Below are 23,257 nucleotides of genomic sequence, written 5' to 3'. Positions count from 1 at the left end.
TCCCGCGTCAGGATACCGAGAAGCTCACGGCCTGAATCATTTTAGGCTTTGGAACATAAATTCTTTCCTCACTGTACATTACAGCATAAAAGGGCACAGTTGCATTTTTGTTTGTCCTCCAGAAAAGAGATCTCTGTGGAAAGTCAAGTAGGGTAGCTTACCAGAGAACGCCTGAGCATTTTTTACGTTGGTTGCCTAGCGCGAGGTGAGTGAGGGCTGTGGGTGGTGGTCCAAAATGAGTACAGAATGCTTCCTGTATTTTCATTTGGGCCGAGAGGAAGGGGCTTGGCGTTTGTTCATTCGCTGAGTTTGATGTGTGTCCTCAGCGGCTCCCACACAGTTAGGTTTCCGGAACAGTCTGCGCACACAGCTCGGCCATGGCCTTCGGGGTTCCGCACGGAGCACCTCCCGGGGGCTCCTTGGCGTGGCTTTCCCCGCCTTCTGCGAGGCCCTTCTTTTCCAAGTTGCTCCCCAGACCTTCCTGCTCTAATCCAGGCCGCATCCCACACTCCATGCTTCGTTTTCCCATTTTCCCGCCTACGCTCAAATGATGGCTTCTGCCCGGCATGGGCGTACCTCTGATTTTTGTCTCCCCACTTTTCCGCTTGTCGTGCCCAGCTCAGACGCCGTAGTCCTCACGATGCCTTTCCAGGCCAGAGTCGGCGACCCCGGGTGGCTCTTACCTCCTTACTGAGCTCTTTACTGACACCCAGGGGCGCGCGGGTTGGCTTGTTGGCGTCCTGGCGCAGGTCGGGCTCGGTGCGACATTCCCTTAGCTGACTGCTGGTTAGAGTGAACCCCCATGCTGGCCACGCCCCGCATGCTTCCTCCTCTGGGGTCCTGGGCAGCCGCAGCGGGACAAGTGTGGGGACTGAGGACTGGTGAGGGTGGCGGTGACTCCCTCTTCTCATGAGTCCCTGCTATTCTTTTGATGTCCTCCTGTGATTACCCACGGGCCTAGTGAGAGAGCTCTTTGGCATGCTCTAGGGTTCCAGGAAGGTGATGCTATTTACTTTAGGATTTGGGGACGGATCACTCTGTCCTCACTCTGCTTTTTGGGAATGCAGGCTGCGCTTAAAATTCCTGCACTGCAGTATCTACCTAACGGGAGAACCAGTCTCGCAGATAGCCGCTTGCCTGACAACAACAGAAAATGGGGGCAATTTTATTTCCTTTCCTTTTATTTTTGCCAAATGTAATTACTTTTTCGAATACAGTCAGCTGTGAGAGATTGTCTGTGGAGCTGGGTGTTACCTTGTTCAGCAAGAGGGTATAAAAGAGCCGGCTTGGTTATTGATTAAGAAGAACGCCAGCCGATAGAAACGGAAGACGTGAGACTCTCCCCTCCCGTGCAAGTATCGGTCGGCGTGCACAAGGGAAGTAAAAGACTCTTCCCTAAAATATCCAGCTCACTGAGCCCGTGGGTCTTTTAGGGGCTAAACGTGGGCACTAACCGCTCTGATTTTCCGCCTTCCTTGATGGGTATTTTTATAGTGATGGAAGCAGAAATCAACGTGTGTGTGATTTAGCGAGCATGAATGCTCCCGTGTTTTCGTGGGTGGATGGGTTTGTCTGCGGCGTGGAGACGGCTCTGTGAAGCCAGGATTCTGAAAGCGGAAGGCATCATTAGCAGACACGTTAGGGTCTTTCTTTTCTCCTTTTCGCCGATGTTTTTTTCTCCCACTCCGGGTCTTAGGGGATTGCATTCGTTAATGTCTGACAGTAAGGACGGAGAGTCTGATGGGGAGTCGGGGGGACGGCCGGAATCTGAAGGGGACGGCCCTTCGCTCACCCTGGCCGCTTAGACCTCGTCCCCCACTCCCAGCGTTGGTTTCCTCATCTCTAAAAGGGGAAAATTCGGCCGGGCGGTCCCTGAGGTCACCGCCAGCCCAGAAATGCCGTGCCTGCACGTCGTGGGGTTGCTGTCACAAGTGTGTGTGTTGTGCAGCTGGGCGTTCTTTTCCACGCCCGGCCTCCGCGAGGACCCCCCGGATTTAGCGGACTCTGATTGTGAATCTGCTGCACGCCAGGGGCTGTGCCGGTGCCTCTCTGTAAGGGAGCTCGGGATCCCGTAGCAGCGGGTGATGGGGACCCTGTAAGGATGCAGGGAAGGGGACGCGCGGTGAGATGCAGATTTCTCAGACGGAAGTGAGGGAGAGATTAAATCTGATCGGAGGGGCGAGAAATCCAAGACGGTTTCAGCGAGGAGGAGGCCCGGAGCCGAGGCTTGTTGGGTGGGCAGGGTTGCAGGGTTTGAGAGAAGGGCACTCGTCACAGGGGGAGGCAGGGCGAGAGGAGGTGGGGCTGAGAGCCAGGCCGGAGTGAGCACGGTGGGCGCGGAAGGGAGGCTCTGGGCAGGGGACCTCGGAGGCCGGGCTGAGGACAAGTCTGAGCTTGGCCTACAGCCTTCCATCCTTAAGGGAGCGAGCGGTTATCCTCCCTCTGGGCCTGCAGACGGGGCTACAGGGCCCCTTTTTTTCTGCAAGAGTGCTCTCCACCGAGGGCGATTTTGGCCCCCAGGGACCCATGACAATGCCCGGAGCCCCTTTCTGGTCGCCATGCCTGGGGTGTGTCGAGGACCCCTAGCAGGTGGAGGCCAGGGATGCTGCTAGACGTCCAACAGGGCGGCCTTGTCGGGGCTTCTGCCCGGCCCCCCTGCGATGATTTATCCAGGCCAAGATGTCAGTGGTGGAGAAACGTCCGCCTAGACGCTTCTCTTGGCAAATAGCCCCAGGGGTGATCTTTCCAAGCTATTTTAATATCTGCCTGGGCCAAGTGTTTTCAGAGAGATACAAGAGGCTGGGACATACGCAGAAACCGTCAGTGGGACGCCGGGACGTGGAATCCTCTTTCTTTTTGGCTCTGGTATGTCCCCGAGTCCTGTTGTAGTTGCCGAGGTCTCAGAGGGGTAAGTGTGACCCACGTGTGTGTTGTACTTCTGTGTGCACGCTCTCCTCGGGCAGGCTTCGCCCTTCCCTCCCGGGGAGCCCACAAGTCCACCTTTTTTGCAGTCAAGGGTAGGTCTCCCCACCTGCCCATTCCCAAAGGGCAGGGCTGTGCCGCCTCGTGTGCACCCGGAGCTCACGCGAGGTGTTGGTGGGAGCAGCGCGTCCCGCCCTTCTGAGTGAGGAGTGAGCAGTCTTACCCCCCAGGGGCTCCCTTGAGAGTAAGCTTTGGTGACTCGGCGTCACCTGAGCATTTGATGGGAGCGCTTGGTATTTCAGGCGGCTTTCGTGGGGGCGAAGCCTCTGCCATCAACAAGCAGTTCCCCCCCCCCCCCCAGCTCCTCCAGGAGTCTTGGCGCTGATTTTCCAGCCAAGTTTAGTAATGGCCTTTGAAGCAGAATACTTGCCTGGTGAGAAGGAGGCAGTGAGTGGCCTGATCAAACCCTGAAATGTATTAGGAAATCAGGTTTTGAATAAAATTAGCATCTCAAACCCCTGCAGGTGGCCGCTTTTAGGACTCCGATGTGAAGAGCTATATACAGAAAGAGTGGGTATTTTTTTTTTTCAAAGACTGCATTAATCAGAGAGCTAAGATACAAAGATGTTTGAGTAAAAAGGTTGCTTGATTTTAAGACGCATCCCTGGATTCCAGACAAGCTGGTATTTCTGGATTCTCTCCCTCTTAAAAGTTTCCTGTTTCTTGGTTTTAAAGGACGTATTTATTTATTTATTTAAATATGAAATGTCTTGTCAGATTGGTTTGCATACAACAGCCAGTGCACGTCCCAACAGGTGCCCTCCTCAATGCCCATCACCCACCCCCAACTCCCTCCCACCCCCCATCAACCCTCAGTTTACTCTCAGTATTTAAGAGTCTCTTATGGTTTGCCTCCCTCCCTCTCTAACCTTTTTTTTTTCCTTCCCCTCCCCCATGGTCTTCTGTTAAGTTTCTCAGGACCCACATAAGAGTGAAAACACGGGATCTGCCTTTCTCTGTAGGACTTATTTCACTTAGCATAACATTCTCCAGTTCCGTCCACGGTGCTACAAAAGGCCAGATTTATTCATAAGCAAGTCTAGAGATGAGCCCCTTAACCGGCATCAAATGTTCATGCTGGAGGACTAAGTCAGGGAGAAGTGGGCAGCTTGTATTCTCTCATTCCGCAAATATTTACTAAGTGTCTGTAACTTGCCAGGCACTGTTTTTGGCCCTGGGGTTACAGCGAAGCATGAGACCAAGTCCCTGCCCTCAGGGGGCTTATGGATTAACAAGAGACCACCTTCAAACCAGGAACTATACTGTAACATTAGTGATGGGTGCCATTAGGGAGACTAAAGCAGAGCAAAGGTTTTGTCGCTGAAGTGGGGATAGGGGAGCGTGTGTTTTACTTTTTTTTTATTTTATTTTAACGTTTATTTATTATTGAGAAACAGAGACAGAGCATGAGCAGGGGAGGGGCAGAGAGAAGGGGAGACACAGAATCCGAAGCAAGCTCCAGGCTCTGAGGTGTCAGCACAGAGCCTGACGCAGGGCTCGAACGCAACGAACCTTCAAACTGTAAGATCATGACCTGAGCTGAAGTCGGCCGCCCACCCAACTGAGCCACCCAGGCAGCCCCCCCTTTTTTTTTAAACAATTTTTTAAAAAAGTTTTGTCGATGCTTATTTTTGAGAGAGAGAGAGAGAGAGAGAGAGAGCAAGAGCAGGGGAGGGGCAGAGAGAAGGGGAGACACAGAATCCGAAGCAGGCTCCAGGCTCCGAGCTGTCAGCACAGAGCCCGACGTGGGGCTTGAACTTATAAACCGCGAGATCATGAGCTGAGCCGAAGTCAGACGCTTAACCGACTGAGCCACCCAGGCGCCCCGGGAGTATGTGTTTTATTAAATAGGGGGACAAGGGAAGGGCCCTCTGAGGAGGTGATGTCTGAGCAGAGACCTAGGTGAGGTGAGGGAGTGAGTAAGCCTGAGGTGTGGGGAAGAGTGTTCCAGGCAGAAGGAACAGCATGTGCAGGTGCCCAGTGCAGGAATGAACATGGTGCCTCGGAAGACTGGCAGGGGCACCTTTCTGGTGAGCCGGAGTGAGGGAGTATATGGGGTTGGAGAGAGCGATGTGGACCAGGCCTCACTGGCCTTGTAGAGTTTGGATTGTGTCTGAGAGAGATGTCGAGGCTCTTCAGGGTGTTGAGCACGATGTGAGTGTGTTTTGAGGTTTCTTTCTGTGTCCAGACTTGGTGTGTGTGTGGGGGGGGGGGTGGGAGCCGATTTCAAGCTGCCGCGGGAATAGAGGTGAGAGGCCCCGTCCCGGTAGCAGGGGACTCGGGGGTGGTTTGGGGTCCTTGCTGGGGTGGAGTTGAGGCAGTGGGGGCGGGGGGGGGCAGTGGTCATGAGAAGTAGACTCCCAGGTGGCCCTGAGGTTTGACCTTTCACCTGGGCCAGCGAGAGCCACTTGCTCAGCGAGGACGTGGCAGGAGCGCCCGTGCACATTTGACTGTGGGCGCACCGCGTCGGGGGTACGTCTTCTGTCTCATTAGTGACGGGGCGGTTTGTGGTTGCACGTATTGGCCTGGAGCTTAAGAGAGGCATCTGGACTGGAAGTATAAATCTGGAAGGCAGCCGGGTATAGATGGTGTTTAAAAAATGTTTAGTGTATTTTATTTAGTCCAATACATATATGGAAACCATTACCGTTTAAAATCAATATAGAAATTACTAACGGGAGATAGCTTCAGTTTTTTTACAGTAAGCCTTTGAAACGTGGCATACATTTTATCTTAACAGCACATCTCGTTTTGGTCACTAAGCTTTGAAGGGTTAAAACAAGGGAAATGCAGTCCTGCTCAAGCAGTAAAGTTGTATGTCATCGAAGAATTGGCCTGCGATCTGTGTTTCATTCCCAACCACTGTTGGCACCCAACGTGTGGGGCCGTCGCACGAAGCAGTTCTGAAATTCCCTACAGGCGCCAACTGGGTGTCCAACAATTCCGTCCACTTCTGACACCAGCTACCCAGAGGTAGGGTAGACCCCACAGGTTAGGGGCCCGGTCCAAAGACACCTCCCACTGCAGATGCCAGCCGCGAATAGGAGGTCCCCAGTTTATCCCCGCTTGTGCCCAACTTGGCTACAGATCAGGGGTCCCCACAACCGCCTCTCGGGTTTAATAATTTGCTATAAAGGCTTACAGAACTTAGGCAAACACTTGGGTTTATTCTACAGGATACAAATGAACAGCCGGGTGCAGAGGCACATTGAACGATGTCTGGAAGGGTCTCGTCTCCACGGGGTGGGGGTGTGTCCCAGCACGTGGAGGCACTCAACCTGCCTCTCCCAACCCTGAACCCCATTGTTGAGGGGTTTTGTGTAGGCACGATTGATTAGATCATTGACTGTTGGTGATTGGATTCCATCTCCAGCCCCTCTGCCTCGCCCGGAATTTGTGTGCGTGGGGCGGGGGGGGATGGGTGGGGGGGGTTGGTGGGGATGAAAGTTCCAGCCCTCCGATTGCATGGCTGGTTCCTATGGCAACCGTGGCCCCCCCTCATCAGCATAAACTCAGGAGTGTGTGGAGGAAGGGGCTTGTGTTGGATAATAGGTGCCTGGTCACTCAGAAAGTCCAAGGGCCTGGAAGCTCTGTGCTGGGACCCGGGGATGAGGACCACAGAGATCTGTATCGTATCACAACATCACAAATAGCGCACGCCGCTCCGGTTTGTTTGTGGCATTCAGGGCCGTCGGGGAGTGGGCGTGATCCTGCGGGGAGTGAGGCGGTGAGGACCCCAGGACTCGGGCACCTAGAGCCTGGGTGGAGACGGGGCCCAGGCCTATCTGGGAAGAGCCAGCTGCTGCTGGAAGCAGACTGGGGGCGGTGGGGACCGGAAGCCGGGGGACGGAGGCGCGCCAGAGGGAGGGACTGTCACACGTGCTGTGTGTGCCACGAAGTCTGTTCCTATGCGGCGTCGCAGGGACCTGGGGGGGGGAGGGGGCTAGCAAGGCAGGGGACCGAGTCCGCTTGGAGCGGGGTGACGCGGGTGGAGAAGTGCGGTCAGTGCAGACACACGGCCGAGGGAGCGGAGCGACGGGGATCGATGCAGAGAAGGAAAACCCAAGGCGGTGGTTGTGTTTAGGACGAGATGAGAGGGGGCGGGTACGTATTTATGTGCTTTCGGGAATCATCCCGCCAAGGGGAGGATTTGATGGCGTGTGTCGGGGGCGGGGGGACGGGCTCCGTGCTGCGGTGCACCTGCAGGGGCCCTGTGCGCTGGTGGCTGGGTGGCCTTTCCGGGGAGCAGGGACCCGGAGGATGAGCAGTGCAGGGGCAGGTAGCCCGGCCGGTTTGCGTAGAGCCTCAGCGTCTCCAGCATAAAGCGGAGGGAAAAGCCCTACCGAACGGACTTGCCGTGAGGATTAAACCAAGTGAGGGACGTGGGCTCAGTGAGGGACAGCGAAAAGCATTCAGGCTTCCCTCTCAGTGCCAAATAGTGTTGTATAGGAGGTGGCCTTCTGCTGGTGAGGAAGCTTGGAGCAATGCCTTTCTTCGAGAAGCACAGGTCACGGTGTGTGAACGCGGAGCGGTTCGGTCGCGGGATGCCGTGACACCCGAATGCTTTGTCTCTCTTGCAGAAACGGATATAAGTTTCTCTACTGTTCTGCACGTGCCATCGGGATGGCGGACATGACGAGGGGCTATTTGCACTGGGTCAACGAGAGGGGCACGGTGCTGCCTCAGGGGCCCCTGCTGCTGAGCCCAAGCAGTCTCTTCTCGGCCTTGCACAGGTATGGCGCTCGCTTACGCACCTCCCGCCCCACATCTGCCGGCCAGTTCCGCCCCCGCCCCTCTTCCCTGCAAGTTTTTGCAAGCATAGCCTCTTAACTGGTCTGCCCTAGCCCATCTCCTGAGCCACAGTGGGCACCAGCAGATTCCTCCTAAGATGCAGGTCTGGTTCTGTCACCTCCTCCACACCCTTCTTCAGCCCATCGTGGCTCTCAGGATCAAGTCCACATTCATGAGCTCGGGTTACGTGACTCTTCCTGACTCGCCCCTGCCCTGCTTTGCAGTTTTTGAAACTTGTTCTCCAGAACAGAGTTCTCTACTTGAAACCTCCAGTGTGTGCACATGCTGTTCCCTCTGTGTGGGCAGCTGTCCCTCCACTGTGGCCGGTCTGAGTCTTAAGGATTCTGAGAATCAACTTGCATTCTGTCTAATCGGGGGCCTGGACCGGGTTAAGTGGCCCCTCTACCAGCCGCCGCCTGGCCCTGGTCTCCGAGAACACTCACCCTTTTTGGGAGTTCTGGTTACGCCGTTTGTTTTGTTTTGTTTTTAATTTTTAAATTTATTTTGAGAGGGAGGGAGAGCGAGTGAGCAGGGGAGGGGCAGAGAGAGAGGGAGAGAGAGAGAAGCCCAAGCAGGCTCTGTGCTGGGAGTTGCGAAGCCTGACGTGAGGCTCAGTCTCACAAACTGTGAGATCATGACCTGAGCCGAAACCAAGAGTCAGACGCTCAACTGACTCAACCATCTAGGAGCCCCAACACTGTTTTAATGGCCCTCTAAGGTCGCTAGCCAGCCTCTGAATACCCTTCTCCCTACACCACCCCCTTCCCCGCCACAGCCGTGTTCAGAGAAGCCGGGCCAAACTGAGACTGGCCTCCTGGCGTTGGAGAGGAGAACGCTGGGCTTCCCGGTAGCTTGAGGCCCAGGACAAGCCTCCCTGACTGCTCTCAAAGCACAGTCTACTGTGCTCGTAATAGGACGTTGGTCCTGTCAAAGGCTGGTTCCAAGTATCAGAGAATTCTGTCTTCAAGACCCAGTGACAGGCTTTGGTATGATTCTGCCTCAGTTTGACGACCAGATAAGCTGCTTGCTGCCGCTAACCATGCAAACGACAGAAACATCCAGATGGGCCCAAAGCACCATATTGGCTCCTCCCAGGGTATTTTTCTTCAGCTCTGTGGATCCCTTTTCTTTAAAAAAAAAATTTTTTTTTTTTACACTTATTTATTTTTGAGAGAGAGACAGGGCACAAGTGGGGAGGGGCAGAGAGAGAAGGAGACAGAATCCGAAGCAGGGTTCAGGCTCTGAGCTGTCGGCACAGAGCCCGATGCGGGGCTCGAACTCATGGACCGTGAGACCATGACCTGAGCCGAAGTCAGACGCTTAACCGACTGAGCCACCCAGGCGCCCCATCTGTGGATCCCTTTTCTATCACAGCTTTGCTTTGTGTGGTTTGTAATTTTTTTTTTTTTTTTTTTTCCCTGTAGTAAAAGATCTCGCATTGAAACTTGTAGTTTCTGGGCAAGAAATTTGGGCAAAACCTGTGGATGCCATAGTGCATTTCAGATCCTGAGAGCTGTCCTGACAGTGTGGGTCTCGGTACAAATCCAGACTGGAGTGAAATGGGGTCCCTGACTTATGTCGACACTTTGTAGCAAGCTACTCATTATCAGGTATTAAGTACTGAGGATTTGCGAGGCAAGGCAGAACGTTGACATTATTACTCTGATATCCTACCACTAAATATGTTTAAGGTAATCCTTCTCATTTTTTCCTCTTATTTAAGTACCACTGTCCAAGATCTATTGCCTTTTCCTTGTGAGGACTTACTAAACCAAACCAGGAAACCTCACAATGTGTGTGCCCTCTCAGAGGACAGAGATGATGGTCACAGCCAACAGCCTGTTCCTTCTGATACTGCTTTCCAGCCCGAGCTGTTCTGGGTATTAGCTGCCCTGCAGATTTTCTAGAATTGACGGGCAAGTCTGTGTGAGCCAGAATGACCTTCCCTAGCAAGATGCTTTCATTGGGTGCAGTTTTTTTTTTTTTTTATTAAAAAAATTTTTGTTTGACATTTATTTATTTTTGAGAGACCGAGAGAGACAGAGCATGAGCAGGGTAGGGGCAGAGAGAGAGGGAGACACAGAATGGGAAGCAGGCTCCGGGCTCCGAGCTGTCAGCACAGAGCCCGACGCGGGGCTCGAACCCACAAACCGCGAGATCGTGATCTGAGCTTCAGTTGGACGCTTAACTGACTGAACCACCCAGGTGCCCCGGGGGCAGTTTTGATTGTACCTCCTGGGTCTAAATTGGGATGAAGGAAAATAAACATTGTGGGCAGAGCACGGTCTGTAGGGACAGCAGAGAGGGTTCTGAAGTGAGGACGGAGACCCCCCCCCCTGCCAAAGCAGACCCCCCTCCCCGCCCCCCCGCCCCCCAAGCTCTGATGCTGCCTGGAGACTGATTGGTGGTGTGGCAAGCGGTGCTTCCCCTTCCTGGGTCTGTTTCCTCACCTGCCAGATGGGAGGGTTCTGTTCGATGATCTCAAGTGTCCCTTCCAGCCCTGAAATGCTATGATTCGAGGAAACGTGTCTGAGAAAAAGAAGCCGATGGAATCTGTTTCACACACCTGATCTTTTGGTTCAGGAGCTTCTTCTTTTAAAAATTTTTTTTTTCAACATTTATTTATTTTTGGGACAGAGAGAGACAGAGCATGAACGGGGGAGGGGCAGAGAGAGAGGGAGACACAGAATTGGAAACAGGCTCCAGGCTCTGAGCCATCAGCCCAGAGCCCGACGCGGGGCTCGAACTCACGGACCGCGAGATCGTGACCTGGCTGAAGTCGGACGCTTAACCGACTGTGCCACCCAGGCGCCCCGGAGCTTCTTCTTTTAAAGTAGAAATTGGCTTTGAGTCATGTGATTCTTTTTAGTCAGCTGGCCTTCTTTTTGTTGTGGCGTCAGGGCATTTTAGATCATTTTCATAAGCCCTCTGTGAACACGGCACATTCCTAGTAACGCACGGCGCATCTCATGGCGGGGGGATCTCACTGATGACAGGCAGGTTGGACAGATTAGCCTTGGCCAAGTCCCAAGACGGGGTTCCTGGGCAGATGTGACCTTCCTGGAGTTTGGCAGAGACAGAGGCTGGCCTCTGTCTCTGGGAAGCTAGAAGCTATTTCAACAGCGACCACGTTTTCCCTTCGGGGTTTGCTGAGGCGCTCGGAGACTTGGATAAATGACACTTAATTGTTTCCTGGAGGAGAATTACCTCAAGGGTGAGTTGAGTGACCAGGGACTAATTGCAAATGCAGATCACTGAAGACAGGCTGTGCCAGGGAGCGTTCTGGACAGGAGCCCTCACCGCTTCTTCCCGGCTCACCTTACTGCCCACGAGGAGCCTTGTACTAGTGGCGTGGGGCCACAGCGTGTTTTCTTAGTGTGCATTTCTTACCTTGTATGTGTGCGTGGAGACAACTTCCTCCCCACCTGCCACTTACCTACACCCTCAAGCACACAGGCTGTGGGTATGTTCATGCATGAGAGAGAGAGAGAGAGAGAGAGAGAGAGAGAGAGATTGAAGCAGGAAGCTGAATTTGGATGGTGTCCTCCAGGTGGATTGAAGTTTGAGACTCCTAATCAGACATCAGCCATGTTTCTACCCATAAGGGTCCTAAGATATAGAATATAAAACTCTTTAGTGGTAAGGTTAAGAAGGGCTCTGGAGTCCACAGAAGTCAGTACAGAGCCAGGACCAGCCTTTGGGTTTTTTGACACTCAGGTTAATGCTATGTCACCACCACCACCATCATCATTTTTAAAAAATGCTTGTTTATTTTTGAGAAAGAGCACGCACGAGCAGGGGAGGGGTGGAGAGGGAGGGAGGGAGACAGAAGATCCGAAGCAGGCTCTGTGCTGACAGCACAGAGCCCGACGTGGAGCTCGAACTCACGAACCGCAAGATCGTGACCTGAGCCGCAGTCAGATGCTCAACCTACTGAGCCACCCAGGCACGCCTAAATTACATTTTGAGTAGATACAGAAGACTATTTCTAAGATATATGCGGGGTATAAACGATAATCAGAGAGTGAACACCAGCATACCCACCAGGCAGTGAAAGCAAAGGGCCAGACCATTCCTTTTGAAATCTTAGTAGTGACGTTAGCCACCGTCCCTGAATCTTTGTTAAACATCCCTTGCTTTTCTAAGCTGTGTTATCACATACATTTGTGACCCTAACCAATATGTTTAATTGTGCACGCGTGTGAACTTTATGTAAACCTACCGTGTGTTCTCTGGGGCTGGCTGTTTTCGCTCCACAATATGTTCCCGTGACTGTTGAGTAGACCTGTAACCCATTCATTTCACTTCTGTCTGCGCTCCTGTTGTAGGACCTACCACGGTTCATCCGTGCCACTACGGATGGAGCCTTGGGTCACTTCAGTTTTTCACCATTGAGAGCAGCACTTCTTGCGTGCGCCCGCTGGGGGCGCACTCACTAGCTGCTTTAGCGTGAACGCTCAGGAGCGGGATTTATGGCCACAGAGCATATGCACACATTCAGCGTTACGAGTTTGTTCCAAACTGTTTTCCAAAGCGGTCGAACCCATTTATGCGCCGGCAGTGGTGTGGAAATGCTCCCCCCTGCTCTACTTTCTTGCCAACACGTCAGCTGTTTACATTTTTGCTCGTCCGGTGGGTGTGAAATGTCTGTCTGCGTGTGTGTGTTGTCCGTTCGGGCCTCATCTTCTGTGAAGTGCCTGTTCACGTTTCTTTCTCAATTTTCTTTTTGGTTCGTAAGCGTGTGTTCTAGATTCTATATGTGTAGCCTTTGTTATGAGCGCTGCAGACAGCTGTCCCCCGGTCTGTTGCTTGTGATGAACATAAATTCTCAGTTTCATGTACTTGAACATATCATCTCCTCTGTAGTTTGTGCTATTTGTGTGTTAAAAAAAAGGGCTTCCCTGGCCGAGGGCATGAAGGTAGGCTCCTGTATTTTATCTAAAGGTGTTGCCTTTCAGGTTTCGGTGTGTAATCCACCAGGAATTGATTTTTGCGTGTGGAGTGCCGGAGAGTCCATTTCCCTTCTTTGTTTTGTCTTCCTTAAAGGGATGTTCAGTTGTCCCAGCACCATTTACTGAAATGATTGCCCATTTCCTCTTGCTCTGAACTGTCGTCGTGCTCGTGAATCAAGTGCCCATCAACGTGTGGTTTGGTTTCTGGCCTTTGCTCTTGTGTGTTACTGACTATCAAGTCTTATAAAAGCATACAGACAAAATTCTGTCGAGAGTTTGACTGCAATGGCAGTGAATCTGTAGGTCAATTTCGGGAGAATTAGTATCTCCTTATACTATTGAATCTCCCAGTTCACTTACGTGGTGTATTTCATTTAGGTCTTCCCTATTATGTCTCAATAACATTTATAATTTTATCCATAAAAGTCTGGCACATCTTTCTAGTAGGTTTACTCCTAGACCTTTGAGATTTTAGAGTTCTGTGTACAGAATTACATGTCTACCTGTTTGTTTCTTCTGATGCGTGAAAATGCAATTGATTTTTGTACATTAATTTTTTTTTCTATACTAATTTTATAGCCAGCATTGGATCGATCTCTTATCAATAATGGTAATTCGTCTGTGGATTATTTTTTTAATCAATTATTATTATTATTTTTGTGTGTGTGAATAGTGAGAGCTTCTATTCTCTCCTTCCCTATCCTGAAAACTTTTATGTTTTCCTTACATCACTGCGCCAATGAGGACCCGCGGCGCATTGTCGGGGCGAAATGGCCATAGGGGCCACCTGTTGTTCCACTCTTCCCGGGGCACTTGCTGTGGGTGTGGACCATTCCCTGCTATTCCGGGTTTAAGATGTTTCATCTTGGGTAGATATCACATGGTATCAAATGCCCTGCCTGTGTCTATTGATCCGGTATATTTTCTGGTACTGGAATCTGTTACCCTGTTATACTGCATTACTTGGTTTAACGTATCGAATTACTCTTGCGTTCCTGGAATAAAACTCCTGCGCCAAAAGTTGTTGCAGTCAGTTTGCATATTCATACTTAGTTAGGACGTTTGCACTGCCGTCTCATGAGTGAGGTTGGCCCGCGCTTCGCTCATATTTTTCTCCTCTCAGTCTTGTGTTTGAGGTGACACTAGCCTCATAAAGTGAGCGTCGAGACGTTCTCCCTTCTTCTGTGTCTGGAATTCTTTGTAACTCGGGTGCCTGGTGGAGGTCTTTGGTGAAATCACTTGTCCTCAGCGTTTGCTCTGTGGGAAGACTGGCAAGTACAGATTCTCCGCCTTCTCTCTCGTGCTTTTCGGGGACCGCCGCCCTGACTTACACAGGGTTGACTTTCGAAGATGCGGGAATGTTCTTGGCGTCACGGCATCTTGGGCGTGTAAAAGTAGTTTGATGCTCCGGAAGCCCCTCCTCTCAGGCTGTGTCCGTTGATTATTTATTTGTTTTCACAGAGAAGTGATTGAAAAGAAGCCCGAGAAGTTTAAAGTCCAGTGTTTGACAGACATCAAAAATCTGTTTTTTCCAAACACGGAACCCTTTTACGCCGCTTTTGGAAACCGACCGGCCGTAAGTAACAGATGGGCAGTGTGAGAGCTCTTGAAACTTACTGTCTTTTCTGACAGCGGTCATCGGAAAGGTGGGCCTGGGTGACAATGTGGAGCCAGCATCCCCTCCCACAAGCAGTAGTTGTAAGGAGAGACTGCACATTATTTCGTGGCCTTGGAAGCTCGGCTAGTGGATTTCAATCTGAAGCTTGCAGTGTCGGACTAGAAACTTCAGATTCCAAATGACTTGCTGAATTAGTAAGACAAGAACATCGAATAGGCTTGGCCCCTTTCTACCAGGAGGGTACCACAAAGCCCAGCCTTAACGCCACGGTGAATTTGGCATCGCAGGTTTTAAGAGCACTGTTGCCTACGGTAAAAGATTTTACGTGTACTACCCACATTTGCTGGAGAGTCTAGCAGTCTGGATAATACAGTTGGGTACTAACTTCCCAGGAAGAGAATTCCCCTTTTGAAACTTACGCCTGAGAAAACGGGTCAGAGAATAAAACAGCCTCGAGGGGTGTGAGAATTGCAGGGGACGAGGTGACGAGGTAGGCTGTTTACTCATTAGCTCAGTTCTTGCATGGATGAGCGAACCGAGGCCCAGGGGGGAAATCTGATTTAATAATTTCACATCCAGAGATATTCTCTCTCTACACTCCTTGGAAGTATAGTTGTGGTTAATGAGAGTTTTATAAGACTGCATCAGATCCGGAATATTGCGTATTCGTATTTACAATGAACTCTTTTTTTTTTTCTAATTTATACTTCACCAAATACAGGATGTGTATTCGTATAAGCAAGTAGGAGTGTCTTTGAACAGAATATTTACTGTCAACCCCAAAGGAGAACTTGTACAGGAGCACGCAAAGACCAACACCTCCTCGTGAGTATCGCGCACGTTTTGTGGGATTCCTGGGTCGTTACGTTGTCGTTGTGGTCTCAATCTTGGAATGATGCTTTATGGTTCACAGTATGCCTTTTTATCCTTTGTTTCCTGTATTTTAATCTTCAGTTCTTGCCAAGAAAATGTATTTTAGCTCCTTGTATTTTGTCCAAAACCTCACTTTTGGACCGTCTGCGTGAACTCAGATCCCCTCTGGATCCCCACAGTCTAAACTTCGTGGACGGGTTCTGCCACCGAGTGGAACGGAACGAGTTTCAAAACTGGTGGTTTAGATTTGCCAAGCTAGGCTCAAAAAGCCTAGCATGCAAACGGGAAATGTAACCAGACTGAAATAGCCTGTGAAGCTGTATTTACAGGCGAGACACTCTAGGTGTTTTCACACACGGACCTGAGATGACGCTCACCAGAAATGTAGGAATTCTCGTCCCCTTGGTCGGAGCCCTGTCCGCCTGAGGCAGGGGGCTGACTTGGGATCCTGTTTGAAATGAGGCGTCCTGGCCGGCTGCCGGGTCTCTCTGGACTCTGGGGTGCTTCCCCCTGGCCTCCTAGCTCCTCAGAGTGGGAAGCCTTTCCTTGGCCCTCGTGGTGGTGAGCTTTGCCCACCGGGCGACCCCGGGCACACGGTTGCCCTCCTGCTTGGCCTGTTCCAGAGGCTGCATGGTCTGTGTGTGCAGACCTAGAAAAGAGCCCAGGGACCGAGTGACCCCACGGGGGCCTGTGGGACCCTCCTCACGGGGAGGAGGGGGGCTGCGGGTTTGGTGTTCTCTAGACACCTCCAGTGGTTTTAGGTAGAGGAGAGATTTAGGTTCCCCCCAGAGCACATTTTTACTTCCAAGATGATCCTTTTACCTGCTCAGGCTTCGTGGAGCCCAAACGGGGGCCAGCTTCAGGCTGGAGGGAGCCCTGGGGCCGGCCCCCCTCAGCTGCCTCCCCCAGTCGTGCCTGCTTCTAGGCAGTTCGCAAGACACGTGGGGAGAAAGGACAATGGAGACAGGGGCCTCTTCCGTCCTTGGAACGTGAGGCTGCCTCCCGACTGGCGACTGGCGGGACGAGAGTGGGGACGGACTGCCTCCTCCCCACCAGCCGTGCAGGGTCTCTCTGCCCGCCGCGCTTGGCCTGGCCCTGACAGCACCCACCTGGGTCTCTCTCCCGTCTCCCATGTTCCCCAGCACAGCGCCCTCCATGTGCAAGGGTTTCCTGGTCTGGAGAAAGTCTAAGAAGAAGTCTCTTTTTCAGAGTCACAAACAACTTGAACTGATGGGACGCTGCATGTAGCAGGTCCGTCACAAGGGGGCGTGGGAGGAGGGTTCACCCCGGAGGCCTGTGAGGTTGTCACATTCGCTGAGTCTCTTGGCCCAGGGTCGGCGGCTGCGCCGGAGGGACTCTGTCCATCGTCATCCCACGCTGGGCGGGGGCCGCAGCCCTCCCTGTGCAGGAGCACCTCTCCTTCCTGTCTCTGGCACTGAACTTGGGGCCGTCACCTCGGGTCCCGGGACACTGTCCCTGAGAAACCCCTGAGCCTCCTTCCGATGGAGCCTTGCCGGTCCGCGGGGCCCGGGGTAGAGTGCCAGCTGAGTGCAGACGGGCCCAGCCTGCACCCGGAGCACTCCACAGTTTGGATCTGAGGCCTGCCACCGAGGGGCTGTTCCCACGGGGGGGGGGGGGGGGGAGGCGCCTCCCACAGCCACAGAGCTCAAATGGGTCTTAAAGCCGGGAAGCGTTTTAAAAATCTGTTTCACTCCCCAGGAGACGCATCATTCTCGCTCATTAGGGGAGATTCTGCGCCAGCACGAGGTTCCGCAGAAGCCCTTCGGGGTCCTTTATTAAATACACACTCTTGTCCTTATGGAATAAGTTATTTGACGCCTGAGAACATGCGAATTCCCGGAGTTTGTGTCGAAAGCCCATTTTGGTTTTTAGAAAATTGGAACCGGAGGGGGGCCCAGTGACTGTCGGGGAGGACTCCGGGGAGGTGCGGAGAGGTCTGGGCCCGTCGGAGTTTCTAGTTGGAGGCGCCCGGAGGTCTGAAAATGCATATTCAGTGTAGCAACGTCCTTTTTGTAGGCATAGGCCACAGAGACTAACACGCGGCGTCTTGAGAGTACACACAAAATGGCGTGGGAGACTATTGCAGGGAATGTTGGGAAACACTGATCTAGCCCCAGCTCCATATTCTGTAAAGATGAAGGGCCTGAGGCCCAGAGAGGGCAAGACACTTGCCTAAGTGTTGCACAGCAAATAAGGTGGGAGGAGATCCCACGTCTCTTGTCCCTCATGCTAGCTGAGGCTTTTTCCCTAAGGCTCATGATTAGCGAGGGCTGATTGTTTCCTAATGTTAATAATGTATGTTGAAGAAATTCCTCGAGCACTGAATATGCATTATTTTATTGTCACATTTGGCATTTTATTTAATTCTCATGCGAACACTGGGGCAGTTTTCTTTTCCTTTCCCTTTCGGTTGAGGAAGTTACGGCTTAGAAGGATGAAGCCGTTTGCCCAGGGTCACTCAGCAGAGCTGCAGGTCACGTCTGTGTCCCCTTGACCCAAGGCCCAGGCTCTTTTCCTTTTGCACAATGGCAGCGGTCTTTGTTTGATGCTCCAAAGACGGGCTTTATCTGAGGTTCTTCTCCCTGTGCTCATCCGTGAGCTCCACGCCGATTCCCGCGTGCCCCCCTTCTTCTGTCCTTCCTGCCAAGTCAGGTTCCACCCGCCTTGCCCAGGGGGCCTGCTCCACGCCTCTTGCCATAGTCATTGATGGCCTGTTAATTGGTGAGGAATTGTTCTAGAACAACTGCCATAGTGTTAAGCAGGTGGCTTGTGTCCCCGGGTTGGTGGATGTCTCCTAACTTCAGGCCCCGCGCAGGGTACAGGCAGGTGTCCCCTCGGCTGGGTGTCCGGCGGGGGCGGTGACGCTGTCCGTTTTCCTTCCAGGTACGTGCGACTCTGCGAAGTGGTTGACCATGTCTTCCCGTTGCTGAAAAGAAGCCATTCTTCGGACTTCCCCTGCTCGGATACTTTCAGTAATTTCACCTTTTGGAGAGAGCCACCGCCACCTTTTGAAAACCAGGATGTTCATTCTTCCTCCGCATAAAATGTCCCAAGCAGCCTCCTGACGTCATGTGAAGACCCGGCGCCCCCGATTAAAGGATAGGTTTTGGGAGCCGTGGAGCAGGAGCCCAGGAGCCTGACGTGCCGTCGTTTGCTTAAGAGCAGAGAAATCGGAGGGGCGTCTGTCCCCCTTCCCGGTGCCCCGGGGTTGGCGTTTCTGAGTGAAGTGTGAAGGGGGTGCTTTGTAGGCTTGGGGGGGGCGGGGATCAGGTGCGTTTAAAGCGTGGGAGGCATGCCTCGGTCATGGCTGAAAGCCAGTGGCAACGTTGTCCGGTCCCGTCCGGTCCCGCAGCAGCTCGTTATGGGCTGACGGGCCATGTGGCACAGGTGGCTGCCTGGGGGGGCGGGGGGGGGGGGTCCCTGCCGATGACAGTTCGGCTGAGGAACGCCAGATGCGCAGGACTTCGGTAGAGGAGGGGCACGTGTCCATTGGTGGCCTGTGTGCCACACCTCCTGCTCGTGCAGGGAAGGCTGAGGGTCCCTGGCTCTGCGGGGTCTCCGCCCTCACCCTGCTGGCTTGGCCCGCGGGGTCCCCCTGCAGTATTTGCCGACGGGTCTGATTGTTAGCTGAGGAGTTCTGGGGTTCCTCTGGTGAAAGGTAATCTAGGTCATGGGTGTCTTTCCCTCCCCACCCCCCCCTCCCTGCCTCCTCAGTTTCGTGGCCCGAGGCTGGAATATTTATGCCTTAATGCACCTGCGGCAGACGTTTTATTTAGAATGTGCTTTGTCCAGCTGTCTGTAACTTTGTAGCGCCTTAAGTTCGGATGACAGTAGACGTTACTAGGGCAGTGCTTTCCATCCGCTCGACTCCCTGCCAGCAGCCTCTATCCAGCCGGGCGGTGCCGTGGACGTGGACTTGAACTGAGCTCGTGCCACACGGTAACGATGGGGAGCTCTGTCGGGAGCTCTCAAAAGAAGCGAGGTGGTTTTACGAAAATAGTTCCAAGAAGTTATGTTCTTTGTAGGCACGGTTATTTATTACTTCACTCTGACTGGGTTATTGTTACGAGCATTTTAGCCATATCCCTCCTATTATAACTGTCGTTAATATATTAAAAAGATGTAGAGGTTAGACCATCCAAAGAGCCTTATTCTGTATGTCTCCCGACACTGACCTTCTTTTGGAATTTCTGGGTAATACATTTTCCTTCACTTTTCCCCCTCGAATTAAGGGCAAGGGGATAAATAATAATTTGAGTGACATTCTTTAAGCCGGCGGAAGAGAATTCCATTCCCTGTTTGTGAAATCGGCTTGTGGAGAGAACAGTTGGAAAAGTGAAAGAATTATTTTGGTAAAAGATTTTGCTTTACTTTTTGAAGTATTATTTTTTTAAAGAGTGTTTTACTCCAATGACTGAAGTGCTTTCCTATTTCAATCGCATATTGTTAGAGTCCTAGGGGGCAGAAAAGGCAACAGCTGAATGACATTTTACTCTTTCTGTGAAAGAAAATCCAGGCGTGTGGCCTTCATTGTGACCAGGGGGGGGCTCTGTTAGCAAGGGGTGCCTTTACTGAACGGTTCGCGTAGCCGCGCAGAGAAAGGCAAACACGTGCGTGTTGTGGATCCCGGATTTGCCTAGCGACGTGAACGTGCATGTGCAGATTCCCTTTTAAAAATAATTAAAAATTGTTCTGCCTTAACTGCTCCAGGCTTGTTCATTAGTGACCTCTCGAAGCTACGTGAATTCCGTCATGAGGGTATCTTGGGGTGAGCTTGAAGTGTTGTGAACCACGTGTAAGGTCGCGGGCCTGCGGAGGCTGACGTGGTTTGTCCCTTGTGCTGGGAGGGATTGGGCTTTGAGGACACGTAGCGTATCCCACGTCGTGCCGTCCCGTGCGCCCTTCGTCAGGATGATCAGCTGTAGTCATTCTCTAGGTAGGGGAGCACGCAACTCTGTGTTCCTGATTTTGATGCACCTTACACCCCCCCCCCCCACCCCCCCGCACTCTGGAACAGAGCATGGCTTCCAGAAGGTCGCACGCTCGGATGTGCGTCAAGTTCAGGGCGTGACCCCTTGCGGCTTCCGAAGATGGGATTTGTATACGGCCGCACGTGTGTGTGTGTGTGTGTGTGTGTTTATCCGTATTCACACAACCATCACCTGGCAACCCTGGGGTCACGTGCTGGAATGCTGGATCTGCAGCACACATTTCAAGGTTGCCCTGTGGAAATGAATCCCTCCCTAGTGGCGTCATCAGATGATCATCCCGTGTGACGAGGGAGAATATATATACCCGGTGTATAGAAAACTATATACCTGGTGCACGGAGGGATGGCTGCACCTTCAGAGGGAGCTCCCTCTTTAGTGTTAGGCTTAGATTCCCACTTTAAATGTATTTTCTCCACAAACTTGGGTCTGTATTTGTACATGCTGGTACCACCATAAAACCCCTGTGATGCTCCGCTGTGTTGTGCTGAATGCGAAGCTAGAAAACGTAATAAATGAGACGGATGAGAGACTCCTCTGAAAGTCAGGCGTGTGAATTTTAAAGAGTTTTCTGGTAAGTTATTAAGTTGCTGACTTTCTAGTGTGTGAGATCAAGCATATTTTATTCTCAAAAAAAAAAAAATCCTTGAGGTGATGAACTGCTCAATATTTGGAATAAAAGAGCCAGTCTTTTCTGATGCCTTTGGTGCAATACTGAGCCTCCGTGTGCACTTGGGAGGGAGTAGAGGGGAGGGGCCGGTGTCCGGGGCTCGCCCTACCCCGGTGGAGGGGACTCGAGAGCCGGGTGGGCTCGGTTAAATGTTGCATATGCACATCTTCCCCGGCCAGGCCCGTAACTGACGCTCAACACAAGCAGATGCTGGGATATTTAAGGTGGAAGAACATTACCTTCTGGGTGCATAGACCAGATAGAGGAGGGCAGGCTGTGGGTGGGTTAGTTTGCACGTTACAGGCAGGCTCTGCCTGGGCCCCTTGCTACCTCTCGGAAGTGGCTAAGCCGGTCTGTCCCCCAGGAGGGGTTTTAAGATGTCAAAACGCTAATAATATACAGAAAACAAATGTATAGACTATACATGTTCCCTTGGCCGCATTCACCGTCCTCAATTTGGACGCTCGTCTGTGGTATACCCGATTCGTTTTTCATTTTGAATGAGTCAGGCCGAGCCCTTGACTAGTTGACCCAGATCCCTTGAACGCCGTTGTTTTTCCTGATTGGGTTTTGCGCATCGTTGGCATGCCTGAGACAGCCCGCCGATTTGCCTGGGTCAGCCCGGGTGTTTGGGGACAAATGTTTACGAGTTTTGGACCCCACATGGGTAAAAGACGGATCCCCGGCGCCCCCCTGAGCTTCTCATGAAGCGAGAGCCAAGCGGGCCATCCGGGCGTCTTCGGGTTAATGCTTGTGTATCTTAAAAACACAACAAGCCCTCTCGTGCCCCGGAACATCACCGATTGATTTCCACCACTGATTTCAGACCGTGTAGGCTCTCTTATCGCGTAGAATCAAAATCAGCGTGAACTGGAGTCTTTGGGCCCGGTGGCCCCCCACCTGCTCCCGCCCTGGGCCACTCTTCCCTCAGTGATACACCCCTAGGCCATTCTGTCGGCATGCAGGCGGCTCTCCCACCTGTGCTGGAAAAGCTCCTGCGGCCGCTTGAATTTTCCCAGGGTCTCAGCTGTAATCACCTGGAAGATTTAAAATACTGTGTATCTTGTCGGTTCCAAATCGACACACCCGCCCAGGCCCATCGCCCTTTTCAACCCGAGCGAGAGGGACATTGACATGGGGCGGGGGGGGGGGGGGGGGCAGTGCCCAGCCACGTGAGGCCTCAAAGTGCCCTTTCCTACAAAAGGTCATGCGTGAGGCCCCTGGTGCATCGCTGGGACGGGAGAACAGTCGTGGAGGGAAGGTAGGCAGGCCTCGTCAAAATGAAGAACCACTGGAGTCTGAATCTCCTCGAAGCAGGAGTGTCCTTTGAACCGGCTGTTCCAAGAGCTGTGTCCTGTCACCCGGCACTCATTCCTCTTCTTCCCTTCGTACGTCTGTACTTTGTCTTCAGACCAGGGGGGGGGGCGCTGAGTGGGAGCCGTACTGCCCTGCTTCCGTGGGCCTGGGCCTGGTGGGGGGGTGGGGGGGCGGGGGGTGGAGAGGAGGCCATCCCCCGCCCCTGCCCTGAACAGAAGTGCTTAAAACACCATTAACGTCTCCCTCCTGCTTCGGATCCCTTTTCACACTCCGGTGACAACCAAAATTGGTGGTGAGGCCCCCCCCCCCCGTGCTCGGGCGGGAAGGCTTGGTGTCCACAGGAAGCCTGAACGTGACCTGATGGAAGTGATCGCCGGAAGTCAGCAGGCCCCGTATGGCCACCTGGGGGCACAATCAGGTTTGCTTTGGAGGCACAGCCTTTCAAAACCTGATCCCGGCGGCTTTGACAAAGGCCCCTCCGGCTGGTGCTTGTCTTGGAGACCAGCCAGGTGTGTTGACGGCCTGTGGGGAGCGGGGGGAGTGCCCCATGGGGAATGTTCAGGCACCGAGGTGCCTCCGGTCGGCACAGCCCAAGGTCAGACATCACCAACCAGCTCCGAGGAGGGAGCGGTTTGTGGCTGACTGTTGTCTGGGTCCAAGGACCACGTAGATCCGCGGTTCTTAAAGCCTGCAGCTCCAGCACCGGGAGGCTTGTCAGAAATGCAAGTTCTTGGGCCCTACCCTAGACCCACTGAACCACACCAGGGGCGTGGGTCCCACGTCCCGTGCTAGTGAGTCCGGCCCAGGGTTCTGATGCGTGCTCAAGTTCCGGAGGACGCAGCTGAGGAGCAGATCCTTTCCTGGGGGCGGGGGGGGGGGGCAGCTGCTTGTGTAATGCACCAACCTGGCCTGGCCAGAGTGACAGAAGGGACCACCTGCAGGAGAGTGGCCCCTGGAAACCCAGTATGGGGGCTCGAGTGAGTCACAAGGTGTTGCGGTAACCCTTTGAGGCTCAGCCACCTTCCCCGGCATCTCTGTGGGCTGC

The 23,257-nt window shown here is 52.9% G+C and overlaps 1 protein-coding gene across 11 annotated transcripts in view; it reads left to right on the top strand.

Moving 5' to 3' along the window:
- The window catches only part of LPIN1 (lipin 1), a 129,755-nt gene extending 109,817 nt beyond the window's left edge, over positions 1-19,938 (top strand). For 10 of the 11 annotated variants that reach the window (XM_043604503.1, XM_043604502.1, XM_043604505.1 and 7 more), the window contains 4 exons: positions 7,563-7,715; positions 14,187-14,301; positions 15,065-15,168; positions 18,121-19,938. In XM_043604503.1, coding sequence (XP_043460438.1) covers positions 7,563-7,715; positions 14,187-14,301; positions 15,065-15,168; positions 18,121-18,280 — 532 coding nt within the window. In that variant the 3' untranslated portion in view covers positions 18,281-19,938. The remainder of the gene's footprint in view (positions 1-7,562; positions 7,716-14,186; positions 14,302-15,064; positions 15,169-18,120) is intronic. The other variant, XM_043604510.1, reaches the window with a different exon arrangement.
- Positions 19,939-23,257: the final 3,319 nt, after the last annotated feature.

Source organism: Prionailurus bengalensis, chromosome A3, assembly GCF_016509475.1.
Source record: "Prionailurus bengalensis isolate Pbe53 chromosome A3, Fcat_Pben_1.1_paternal_pri, whole genome shotgun sequence".
Classification (NCBI taxonomy): Eukaryota; Metazoa; Chordata; class Mammalia; order Carnivora; family Felidae; genus Prionailurus; species Prionailurus bengalensis.
This window is presented reverse-complemented; position numbering and strand designations above follow the sequence as displayed.